Source organism: Elgaria multicarinata, chromosome 2, assembly GCF_023053635.1.
Source record: "Elgaria multicarinata webbii isolate HBS135686 ecotype San Diego chromosome 2, rElgMul1.1.pri, whole genome shotgun sequence".
NCBI lineage: Eukaryota > Metazoa > Chordata > Lepidosauria > Squamata > Anguidae > Elgaria > Elgaria multicarinata.
This window is the reverse complement of record NC_086172.1, coordinates 26860281-26873105: the sequence shown is the minus strand read 5'-3', so window position 1 is coordinate 26873105 and position 12825 is coordinate 26860281. Positions and strand designations below refer to the sequence as shown.

At 44.6% G+C, this 12825-nt stretch overlaps 1 protein-coding gene across 1 annotated transcript in view; it reads left to right on the top strand.

The window, feature by feature from the left end:
• Positions 1 to 12825, top strand: part of SPATS2L (spermatogenesis associated serine rich 2 like) — a 77135-nt gene that overhangs the window by 38789 nt on the left and 25521 nt on the right. Inside the window, exons 4-5 of the mRNA XM_063116200.1 lie at positions 7154 to 7203; positions 12121 to 12361. Of these exons, the coding sequence (XP_062972270.1) occupies positions 7154 to 7203; positions 12121 to 12361 (291 nt within the window). The remainder of the gene's footprint in view (positions 1 to 7153; positions 7204 to 12120; positions 12362 to 12825) is intronic.

Here is a 12825-nt window from a genome sequence, read left to right as displayed (position 1 = left end):
ATTATGTACGCCATCTTGGGTTCCTTGGAGGAAAAAGGGCGGGTGATAAATGCAATAATAAATGAATGAATAAATGAATAAATAAATAAATAAATAAGTTATTGCGGCCAACACCTGAAGCCAAGAGCAGTAGAGAAACCAAGAAGCAGACTGCAAAATACTATGGCAGCTGTTTCACTGATGCTCCTGTCTCCTTTTCTCTTGCTTGTTTCCCCCTCCTATTTGCTGAACATTCAATTAGAACAGCTCCACACTTTACATGACAAAAGAAGGTCACAAGGGGTTTCTTGCAGGAAACATATAAGGCTGGGTTCAGATACTTGCAGGAGAAACTTTGCTTACTCAATTAGGCTTTCCTGGGGGAGCCCTCAGGAGAAATCCTGGGAGTTGAGGGACTCTCTGAAGGAATGGCACGGGATGGGACATGGAGAATACAGGGGACTGATGGAATTGTGTGGAGGGGGGAGGCATGCCTTACATAAACTGAGCTGCGATTCTGCATAAGGTACTTTTGGATCCAAGCCACAAAGCCCAATCAGAATTCCCTGACACATATATACACACAGGTATATGTTGCAGCATGTCATGTATCTCATCCATATGTTACATGTTTGATGTGGAAAACCCCAGTGTACGTTCAGCACACATGCTACGAAGTGCGTAGCTTCCTTTAGTTTATTGTCTTTGGTACAATAATGGCTTTCACCTTAATAAGCATTATGCATAGACTATTAGCGGCTATTGCAGAAAGTGCCTTCCGTTTCTTAACCATGGTTAAGGTTGCAATCCTGTACAGACTGACCCAGCATTGAACTTAATAGGACTTACTTCTGGGAAGATATGTATAGAATTGCACTATAAGAGGTTTTCAACAGGGCACAAGCTCATGTGCTCCCTCCCCCATACTCTCCCATCTCCTGTCTGGAGTGGATCCCTCACCAGCTGTAACTGTGCTTAAATGCTACATTGGCACCAGCATTAACCATGGTCAGCCTTAAACGGGTTTCCTCTTAATCAGGGTTTGCTACCAGCTTTAAACACTGCGTTCAAACCTAGGGACCTCTGGTTCACATTAAGGAACATCACACATTAATTAGCCCTAGGTTCCTGTGGGCTTACAACTACACAAATCTTTTCATTATTATAACTTTGATTAGGATTTTAGTGTCTAGTTAAGCTGGCAATTCATTATCTAACTAAACAGTCTTAAATTTGAGCTTAATTGGCCTGGATATAAAGCTGGGTTACTTTGAAAAGTTGTCCAAACCTCTCCTCCCCAAATTACCATTCCACTTGTTTACATTGAACAAAAATGCAAATTGAGATGCCAAGTATTATTTGTTAAAGTCTCTCTTTCAATAGATGTCAGAAGATGATTCCCAATAGAGAGACAGTAATGAATAGCAAGCAGAAGTAGCTCTGAGCTTCATTGCGAATGTTGCACATAGATCTGGGCTGCTTCCAGATAAGCCTTCTATTGTCCCGTTACCCTGCCTCACTCGTGGAATTTTATAGGAGACCCAGATGATCTTCAATTTGCAACCCTTCCATGTTTTCCCACTGCTTCATCCAACCCCCTCTTTTTTAAAGAAGGAAAAGACGGAATACTTGCACAATGGATTTTGATGGGTAGTGCTAGAAGCATTCTATCTGAAAGCACCCTTTATCTTTCATAATGGAGCAAACAAAGATGATTGGGCACTCGCTCAGACCAGTTTAGATTGTTGAAGACTTATATAAAAGTTGGATGTAAATCACATACCTCTACCACAAGCTAAAACCCCTGTTCCTTTGATGGGTATCAAATCCTTTGCACTGTATTTTTCTCACAAATGGAGGAAATCCTGTTAAAGCCACAGGAGGCCCAGAACACTCCTTAAACCTGCTTTTAAAGAGCTAATTCAAAAGCCACAGGCTATTCTGAAGCAAGTAAAAATGGTCTGGGTGGTCCAAATGGGCCCAGCATAGTATACTTCAGAGTAGCATTACAGTTATAACTAGCAGTTTGCAATATAGACTCTGCATAATATGTAGCTTTGGTTTCAAAGAGGATTGTTTCTTCTCGCCATGGGAAAATGCAAGAAGATGTGCAGAGCAATGAACTCCCAGACCTTGGCAACTGGAATTCTTACTCAGCTCCATTATGGCTCCTGAGATTTCATGATGTTACATTTATTACTCATTGTTCATGCATTATGGAACACCTTAGAGTATGTGCCATATACAGAATGGTTGGAATCCTGAGTCTGTTCCTGCTGGTGGAAGAGCCCCCTGGACAGAGTTGTTCTCATGCACTCCTGCCAAAAGAAGCAGGGCAGGTGACTTTCACCAGTTTTGGCTTCCCCTTGCAGTTCTTTGTGATCTCTGTGCATCACACATATGGGCTCTGCGCCTGTGCAGAGTCTCGTTCTGGAACTTTCTATAGCTGGGAAAGATTTTGCAGGAACCCTCCCCCAACGTCCTACTACGCATGCTCAGGAGGGTTCCCACCCATCTCCTCAGTTCTTTTTCGACCGCCATTGCGGCAACATCATGAGGAACTTACTCATGACACTACCTTTGGCAAAAACTGAGTATCTGGGCACAGCACCACCTTATCACGGTGAAACACCAGAAAGGGTTCATCAATCCACAGTGCTGCAAGCTCACTAGCTTGTCTTGCTGATGTTATGGATACAAGAAAGGCCACCTTCCAAGTTTGTAAGTTCAAGAAGGCAAATCCGACTGATATCAATCAGTTGCCAAGTCAGGTGAGCCGTCAGGGCAAGTCATAGTGTCTTTGTCTCCGTGCGTTGAGGAGATATTCTCAACACCGATGTCGTTCTCGGCCTCGATTGTACTGGTGCTGACTGTGTACTAGACAGTGGAAGCGGAGCTGTCAATTACGGTCCGGGTGGTCGACAGGTCCGTACCGACGGCAGCTGCGGTACTAAAAACAATTCTCTTTTTCTCTTTTTTCATACAAAACAAAACAAAAAAAATTAGTTACCTTAACTTTGCGATTTTATTGCACTTCAACCTGGGGTGCATGGCCCTCCAACAACCCTTCAGAAAGTGCTCAGACTGTGGGAGCAAGTTAGCACCTTCTGATGGTCACTGTTTATGTTTATTTTGCATCAGCGAGAGCCATGGAGTTGAAACTTGCCTGTTGTGCCAGGCGTTTTCAAAACAAACACGATGACACTGCGCAGATCGCCATAGATCTGAATTGTGGGGAAAGGCGCTGGAGGCGGTGCCCGCTAAAGGCTAAAGATGCCTGTGACTGTTCCGCAAGAACAACCGTCAACGAGCACCTCATCGGGTCCAAGTTGTCTGGTTGGTGAGGGGAATAGACAGCCAGGAGAAGTGCCTACTATGGGCCACTCCCTGGTTGCTACAGTAGTGAAGAAGCTATTGAAAAAAGCTCAGACACCAACTTGAACCAAGCAGAAAAAGAAAAAATGAAACCGCTCAGAAATATCTGATGAGCCTGAGCCAAAGATCCCCAAAGGCATCCCGAAACCACCGCCACTATTAGATTCACTGATATCGGAGGTACATCAACAGCCATTACTGGGCAATAACCCGGCTCAAATGGCAGATGACTTGTCGATTCAAACTGTCGACATGGTACCTATGATCCAATCTTGGAGGGAGAGATATGGGACTCGTCCCTACTACCGCCTGTTTTGTCTGCACCTGGGCAGTATAACTCCCCCAGGGGACTGAGGAGATCCTCTCCAGAGAGAGCTAGAACACCCTTGCACTCTAGAGGCCAGGAAGGAGACCATTGCGACTCTCCTGAGCCAGACAGGCATCACCCGCGGGATCAAGATTTTGAGCGACATCATTATACCCAGAACCGTCATCAATTCCACTCACCGACATCTGACTGGGATCAACAGTCCGAATGGTCATTACCGCCCAGACCGGCTTACTACTGGGATCCTTGGCACCAGTCATATGACCCTGTCCAATATACCTACCCGTATCCGCCATCTCCTCGACATCGACGCCCCCCATCAGCATCGATCTCAAGAGCAGAGGAATTGTTTTTAGTACCACAGCTGCCGTCAGTACCGACCTGTCGACCACCTCCACCGTCAGGGCATCCGGTATCAACAGCTCCGCTTCCACTGTCTAGTACACAGTCAGCACCGGTACAGTCGAGGCCGAGAACAACATCAGTGTCGAGAATATCTCCTCAACGCACGGAGACAAAGACACCACGACTTGCCCTGATGGCTCACCTGACTCAGCAACTGATGGATATCAGTCGGATTCGCTTTCTTGAACTTACAAACTTGGAAGGTGGCCTTTCTTGTATCCATAACGTCAGCAAGATGAGCTAGTGAGCTTGCAGCACTGCGGATTGATGAACCCTTTCTGGTGTTTCATCGTGATAAGATGGTGCTGTGCCCAGATACTCAGTTTTTGCCGAAGTTAGTGTTAGACTTTCATGTGAATCAAGATCTGATCCTACCAACCTTTTTTACATCTCCTTCGACAACTATAGACACATTGCATACGTTGGACGTCAGGTGTGCACTTATCTTTTACAAGGCATGCACTGAAGATTTTAGACAATCTCCCCGTTTGTTCATTTGCTATGGACAGCATAAGAAAGGACACCCACTGTCAACACAGAGGCTTTCTACATGGCTTGTACAGACAATCTGTTTGGCTTACAAGTTGGCCAAGTTGGACCTGCCGGACACAATTAAGGCCCATTCCACTAGGGCTGTCTCTACATCGACAGCATTTGGCCGAGGGGTTTCCCTATTGGAACTGTGCCGTGCGGCAACATGGTCTACATCGACTACATTTATGAAACATTATAGATTGGATGTTCGTTCTAGAGCAGATTTCTCTTTTGGAAGAGCAGTCCTCTCAGCAATTCTGCAATGAGACACCGACCCGCCACCAGTAAGTCAGCTTGCTATTCGCCCATATGTGTGATGCACAGAGACCACGAAGAAAAAGAACAGGTTGCTTACCTGTAACTGTGGTTCTTCAAGTGGTCATCTGTGCAGTCACACAGCCCTCCCACGTTTCCCACTTTGGTGTCTTTTAATTCTGTGTACTGATTTGGGTCTGAGTCCTGGGGCTGCAATGGGGTCTCAAGTGAACAGAGGAGATGGGCGGGAAGCCTCCTGAGCATGTGCAGTAGGAAGTTGGGGGAGGTTTCCCACCAAATCTTTCTCAGCTATAGAAAGTTCCCGAACGAGACTCCGAGCAGGCGCAGAGCCCATATGTGTGACTGCACAGATGACCACACGAAGAACAACAGTTATAGATAAGCAACCTGTTCTTTCATGTCCCTGAAAAACTGGTCTGGAGGGACGGGGACCCTCCGAAACAGGGGACAGGGAGCTGCAAGGGAAAAAGGGATTCGGCAAAAATTCTCTCCCCCACACTTTCTGCCAGCAGGAGCCTGTGCTGGATCTTGGCCACATCTATGAACAGAAGGCCTTTTTCCATTCACAGATGAGTAATTGGGATCCAAGCCTATGAGAGCTTCCTGTGCACGTGCATCAATCTTGCCAGTATCAGTGAGGCTTTAAGCTTTGACCTAAATGATATGCAGTTGCTGTGTTTTGTTCTTGCTTTTATTTACTGACTATCAGTGCTGTAGTGGTGAATTTTGAAGTGTAGGCACTCATGATGACAGTCCCAATAGCATTGCCCTGCAAGGAGAGTCCAAAAACAGCTGTGTTAATCCATACCAACAAACCAGTTCTAGCAATTTGGGGGTGGGGAGTTCATTCCCCCCCCTTTGCTGGTTACTGTGAGAATTGCGGCTAAGCTCAGAGGGAGCAGAGAATTCAAGGGTGGTGGTGGTGGTAGCAGATAACATCACCGTCCCTGCTAATAAAGAAGAGATGGTGTTGTATCCCTCTCAGCCCTGGCTCCACTACAACAACACCGATTATATTGTGTAATTAAATTTATTTTAAAAGTTTGGGGATCCTTTGAGTAGAAAAGTAACCTATCAATTCCAATATGCATGCATACATCTTCAAAAAATGCAACCAAGATGCTTACAAAAGACATACCCTATTTCTTCGATTCTAAGATGCACTTTTTCCCCCATATAAACATCTCTAAAAGTGGGGTGCGTCTTAGAATCACGGGCGTGTCTTAGGGTTTTTTTTTCTATTGGTGGTACTGAAATTAATGTGCGTCTTACAATCGATGGCATCTTACAATCGAAGAAATACGGTAGGTAGCTGTGTTGATTCACTGGGTGGGGTGTCCAAAAATCACAATAGCATTCTTTATTAGGACCAACCAAAATGTTACAAAATTGTGAGAGAGCTTTCAAGTTCTTCAGAACTATTCTTCAAGGTGGAGTGAGAGAAACAAAAACTGGGCATAAACTCAAATTCTGAAGATTGTCAGCCTTGAGATGGAACTCAGGACATCTTAGACAGACTTGCAACCTGGGAACAAGTCCCACTCAACTCAGTGCTATTTACTTCTGAGTTGGTATGTAAAGGTTTGTGCTGTTAATTAGATTAGTCTCTGCTAGATGCAAAACAATTTAAGAAGAAGGCTGCAGAGGCAAAGAAACAATGTTTCCCCAGATTCAGGATAAAACCCCACCTCTACTCTCAAAGTCTTGGGGAATTTTTTTTTAAAGGGCAATAAAGAATTGGCTGGGTAAAACATTTTGAAAAGGCGATTCCATAGGAAAGGTGCCATCTTAGAGAATATGTTATATGACAATATATTCAGACCTGGTTTTCAAGTCATCAGCAATAATGGGTTCAAACTATGGGTTGTTCGTCCTCCAACAACCCAAAGTTCTGGGTTCAGATGTCATGATAACTACCCAGGGGCAGGACATTCACAGGTTGTTTATCATAGTGGGAGTGGATGGGTGCACAGGAACCAACCTGTATGGTTGCGCCTGCTGCATTTTCATCAGCCCATGCACAGGTTATTAACTGTGAGTTGTTGGTGATGTGTGAACTGGTTGGTTCACACTCCACTCTGCTGTTTAAATCTAAGCACCTGCTTACATTCTGTGCTTGCTTGAATCAGTTTGCAAACCACTGGACAGATGATAAGCAGTTACAGAGGAAGGGCAGTAACTCTGGCGCCAGTGATGCTCTTTATCATGTATGAACACTTGCTGAAGTCTTCTTATCTTTCCGTCCCTCTACTTCAGGCAGTGCCCTTCAAGTTCTCAAAGAATGGAATATGACAGGGAAAAAGAAGGTAAGGGATTCTAAGTGAGAGTTAAGCCGTTAAAACCATTTTATCATCAGAATTTGTTAGAGCACAGCTGCATCTCTGTTGCCAGGCTTGCATTTGTGTGTGTGTGTGTGTGTGTGTGTGTGTGTGTGTGTACAATAATGAACAATTTGTTCCAAACCTGCTTCAAAACAAATAGGTGCTTTTATTTTTAATCCAGCTTTGCTGTTACTGCTTTTGTATCTGCAGGTTAAGCTTGCTACTGACTGCATTTTCAGAATAATTAAGGTATTCATATGGAGATTAAAAAACTGTTCTTAAGATACAATAAGCAGATTTAATAAGCATGAGCTTTTTCACTGGCAACTCATCCTTGAATGAGAAAATGGAGTAACCCTTTACAGCAAGCATAATAAACTTCTAGAAGTCACAGCAATAATATGCAATGACAGCCACTAGCTTAGGGCTGGACATTAATTTTATTTTATTTACAATCCACTCTGTTGATTACAAATAGCTGAGATGCCATCCAAACAGTTAAAAATATATGTAATACAATAAAATATTTAAAGGAATAAAATACAAAGCAATAAACAGTACAGGAATTAATAATAAAAAAAAGGCGAACAAAATCTAGAACTAGGTCTCTAAACTGCCGGGGGGGTGGGGGTCAGAGAAAGGTCTTTGCCTATGTATGCACCAGGTGAGCTTCTTTGGAGAGGGCATTTCATAAGCAAGATGCCACACTTAGGGCATGTCTAGACGGGGCGATATCCCGGTGATCGTCCCAGGATCGTCCCTGTGCGTCCACATAACACACAGGGCATCCCAGGAGCAGGGAGGGAAGATCCCTTCCTTGGCCCAGGATATCACACTACCCATTAATTTTGATTTTACAACACTCTTGAGATGATCCCGAGGCCGTGGAACGTGTGGCCCACCGTCGCTGCGCGAGTAAACGCGAGGAGCCGGGTACGGAGCTCCTCAGGAGCTCTGTGCCCTTCGGGGGTGGGGTGGGGCGGAGGGCAAGGTTGTTCTTTTTTAAACAAACTTACATGTTGTTCGAGCGCTCTTGTGCTCATTTTCCTTTTAAAAAATCCAAAACGGTGGCCGCGAAGTTGTGTCATGTGTGCAGTCGAGGGGGACAATCTCATGATCATAAAATCGCGAGATCATACCCTCCCTGCAAGTAGGTCTAGACATGCCCTGAGAAGGCCCTATCTCTTGTTGCCACCCGCCTACAAGAGTCAGTCTCTTTATTTTACTTTTAAAAAGCAGCCCGCCCACCCCAATCTGGATTTCAACTGTGGCCCTAAGAAAGTGAGTCCCCCTTTGGCCCCATGCTGTTTTCCTGATATAACTCCCTAATAAAACTCGCCTGTCCCTGCAACAGACAGACAGACAGACAGACCTGCTATTTGTCCTATTAGGAAAAAATAACTATTTGGATATCATCCTCCCCCTCACCATTGGTTTTTATTAATGCTATGTAAGCCATCCTGGGACCCTTTTCAGATGGAGAGCGGGGTTAAAATGCTTAAAACAAAAATAATCAGAGGTGACAATATACCTTTGAGTAGCAGAATCTGGGAACAAAGAACAGCAGAGACCTATTGCCTTTATGCCCTATTTATAAAGTCTTCCAGAGGCTGTCTCCTTCCTGGAAACAGGATGGTGGACCCAATGGACCTTTGTTCTGGTCCAACAGGTCAATCCTGATGGACATTCCTATTAACAACTCCCATTAGCTTTGCCCAGCATAACCAATGGTGAGGTAGGATGAGAGTTATAGACCAAAACACTTGGAGGGCCACAAGTTGCTCACTTCTGGTCTAGGTAGAGGAGTGCCCCTGTAAGATATTCAGGAGGGAACAATTTGCCCAACTCTAAACTAGACTAAAGTTATGGAGACTGTGCTGTTGTGTATTATTATTATTATTATTATTATTATTATTATTATTATTATTATTTACATTTCTATACCGCCCCATAGCTGAAGCTCTCTCAGTGGTTTACAAAAGATTAAAGTAATTAAAAACAATATACAAAATTTAAAATCACAAAAACATGCAACATACACAAAAACATACATCTAAAAACAACTATAAACAAGTTTAAGCTATGAACCTAAAAACAGATCCAGGATCGGTGAAACTCATCACATATTGCTAAATACATGGGAGAAGAGAAGAGTCTTGACCTGGCACTAAAAAGATAACAATGTTGGTGCCAGGCAGGCCTCATTGGGGGGCCACCACAGAGAAGGCCCTCTTCCTCATTGCTGTCTTCCAAGCCTCCCTCGGAATAGGCACCCAGAGGAGGACCTTAAATGTTGAACGTAGTGTACAAGTAGGTTCATGTCGGGAAAGGCATTCCATCAGGTACTGTGGTCCCGAGCTGTGTATTTCAGTGAAATATACTATTTTCTGGGCCAGCTCTCTCAAAGCAGCCTGTCCTCTATCAGAATAGAGGGCTGCAGCAGGTTCTTGTAGACCTTGAGCAAAATTCCATTGATTATCGTATTCCGGAAGAGCTTCTTCTGTGAACATGGAGAAGTAGATTGCAGATGTGTATAGAGACTTGTGTGCATTTGCAAAAACCATTCTTTCCCTGAACAACATACAGCTCTAGACAGCTGTAGCAGTCCAATACATGTGTGCTTATGTTTATTACTATTATGCCCCTGCCCCAACTCTGAGAGGACCCAAAAATCTGATAGTCTACCCATCCCCTTATTCCTATGGCTAAAATCCTGGCATCCCCCAAACCAGCTTGAGGCTCTCTTTCTGAGATTTCTGATATAGGGCATGAATTTATAGTGTGCTCTCTGTTAATCCTATTAAGCAAAGAATTCAACAGATTCTAGTTAGTGCTCAGAATTTTTGTTTGTACAGACTTAACTTTGACATTAAATAAGCACTGAATGTGGTACATAGAGAGGTAATAAATATTTATCTAATGGCCCCTAATCACAGAAAAAGAAATCATTCTGTTCTTCAAAAAGAACATTATCCAGGACTCCTGCATTTGTCAGCTCAAAGTATCTGCTGAGAAACAGACGGAAGAGTTAGAGGGAACTGACAAGCAATTAGTGCCAGGGCAAACATACTATATAATTTCCAGCTATGGAAAGCTCTTCAAATTACTGCCCTACAAATTATTCTGACTGTGCCAAATGGCAGGTGTTTGGCAGAGAAAAACAAAACATATCCAAATATAGCATCTAACTGAATTTCTGTGCAGTCCAAAATGAAGTTGTTATTGATGTTTATTGCTTGCTCCCAAAAGAATAGCGTGTGTCTGGGTTCAAATGACACACCATGACTCATTGTGGGTTAAATAAGGTTGCATATCCAATCCCCACTTGGGAGTTGTTGTGTCATGTGAACCTGGCCAGAATGGGTTGTGCAAGGGTTAAACAACCCTTTTAGAACCCTAAAACAGACCATGAGTTATGCAAGGTTTGTTTAAGGGCTTTGCTAGACCTGCCGGGATAAGCCGGCAGGGAGGCGGGGCTACGGCACGCTAAGTTTAACGCGCGCCGCCCAGCCTCCTAGACGGCTGACCCGCAGGGACGACGGAAGCCCTGCAGCGTCGGCCATGTTTTTTTTTTTTTTTAAAGGGGCCATGTGGGGCCCGAAGCCGCCGGAGAAGGTAAGGTTTTTTTAATTTAATCCCCCCCATCCACCCCCCTCGCCGTCTCCTTCGTCGCCTTCCGCCATCCCCTCACCATCTCCTTCATCGCCCTCCGCCATCCCCTCACCATCTCCTTCGTCGCCCTCCGCCATCCCCTCACCATCTCCTTCGTCGCCCTCCGCCATCCCCTCACCATCTCCTTCGTCGCCCTCCACCATTCCCTCACCATCTCCTTCGTCGCCCTCCGCCATCCCCTCACCATCTCCTTCGTCGCCCTCCGCTATCCCCTCACCATCTCCTTCGTCGCCCTCTGCCATCTCCCCCCCCCGGATCACCCACCCCCTGGCACGATGGGCACAGCGCTCGTATGAGCGCTGTGCCAGGTCCGTGGCTTTTCATGGCTACTAAGCGAGTAGCCGCAAAAAGCCGCGGACCTTCCCACACATTTCGCAGCTCCGGCCTGAGGCCGGGGCTGCGAAAAAGGCGCGCCATAAGCGACTTTGCTTATGGCGCGTTGGAGGAGGCCTCACTGCGGCCTGGGCCCGGATTCCCCTGTGCGTCATCTGGACACACAGTAGGGAAACCGGGTCTCAAGGCGCGCTAAGGCCTCGTCTAGGAAGGCCCTAACTCTCATATAACCCACATTCTCTGGGTTCACACTACACAACAACTTCTAAGCAGGGGTTGCATATTCAAAATGTCAGCTGCACATGCGCAGTCTTACTTTGAGTTAAATAACCCATGGTGGGCTGTCATGTCATGTGACCAGGCCCAGAGTGTCTTTGATGAAAGAATATGCAAAGCATGGATTATACTTCCATCTCAAGTGAAGAGATCTTCAAATGGCACCAAAAGGACCGTTGGACCCTTTAGGTACTCCTGAAAATCCATGCTCTGCTCATCCAAAACTGCTGTCCCCCACTGCCATGGATATGTGTTGCCTTGAGGTCACCTCACAATCCCTTTTTTTATATGTGCTTTTGATGTCTACAAGCTACTGTAGATTAAAGGAGCAGGTATTTTTGTTTAAAGTTCCAAAAAAAAAGCCACTCAAGAAGAGCCAAAATATGTTATGCTTTTAAAAGAACTAATTGCTTCTTATATTTTATTTTTCCTTTTCCCCCCTCATTCACTTGGTATTTCAAAAGACATGGATGAAGCCTGTCATATGGTACATCACAGTTAGTATATTCCTACTACACTGAATAGAATTTATATTACGTGGGGACTGTTTGTTATTTCTGCTGTAATATAATCTGCTCTGATTTAACGTCGTTATTGTTGAATTCTTCTTTTATCATGCAGAATAGCAAAAGGAAAAGAAGCAAATCCAAACAGCACCACCGTAGCAAAGATATGAAAGATAAAGATGATGGAGCAGAAAAGGTGTCTCTGGAATCCCAAGAGCTATATGGCTGTCATCTGAATGGCTGCGATAAGGATACTTCCCTCAGCAAACCTGCCAGTGAGAAATCAAAAGTAATTCCTCAAGAAGAAAAGGGCTTGGAATACAAGGACAGGGGAGAGGCAAAACCAGATATTGCAGGTCAGTGCGCTGCACAGAGAGCAGGTACGTTCCATTGGGTTTTGCATCCAGATATAGAGCTTCATCCCACGTACCTGTTTCCCTCGAATTATCCCCTACAGTGTTAAGCTGTTGCTGCTGCTGCTGTTGTTGTTACCGGGCAGCTAGATCCTTTGGATACCAGGAAATGGGTTTAAGGGGGGAAATGTAAAAAAAAATCACAAAAAATCAACGGATGACCCAATGCGAATCAAATTTGGTATGCTTAAAGCTCTCCTTAATATCTATTACTATGCCAATTTTGATGTCTTTATCTTTAAAGCTTACGCAGATGTAAGCATTTGTTTATTTTTTCTTCAAATCCTGCTCCTGCAGGATTTGAAGAAAATTTTTATTACATTTATATACCGCCCCACAGTCGAAGCTCTCTGGGCGGTTTACAACAAGATTGTAAGCCTATGCGGCAGGGTCTTGCTATTTACTGT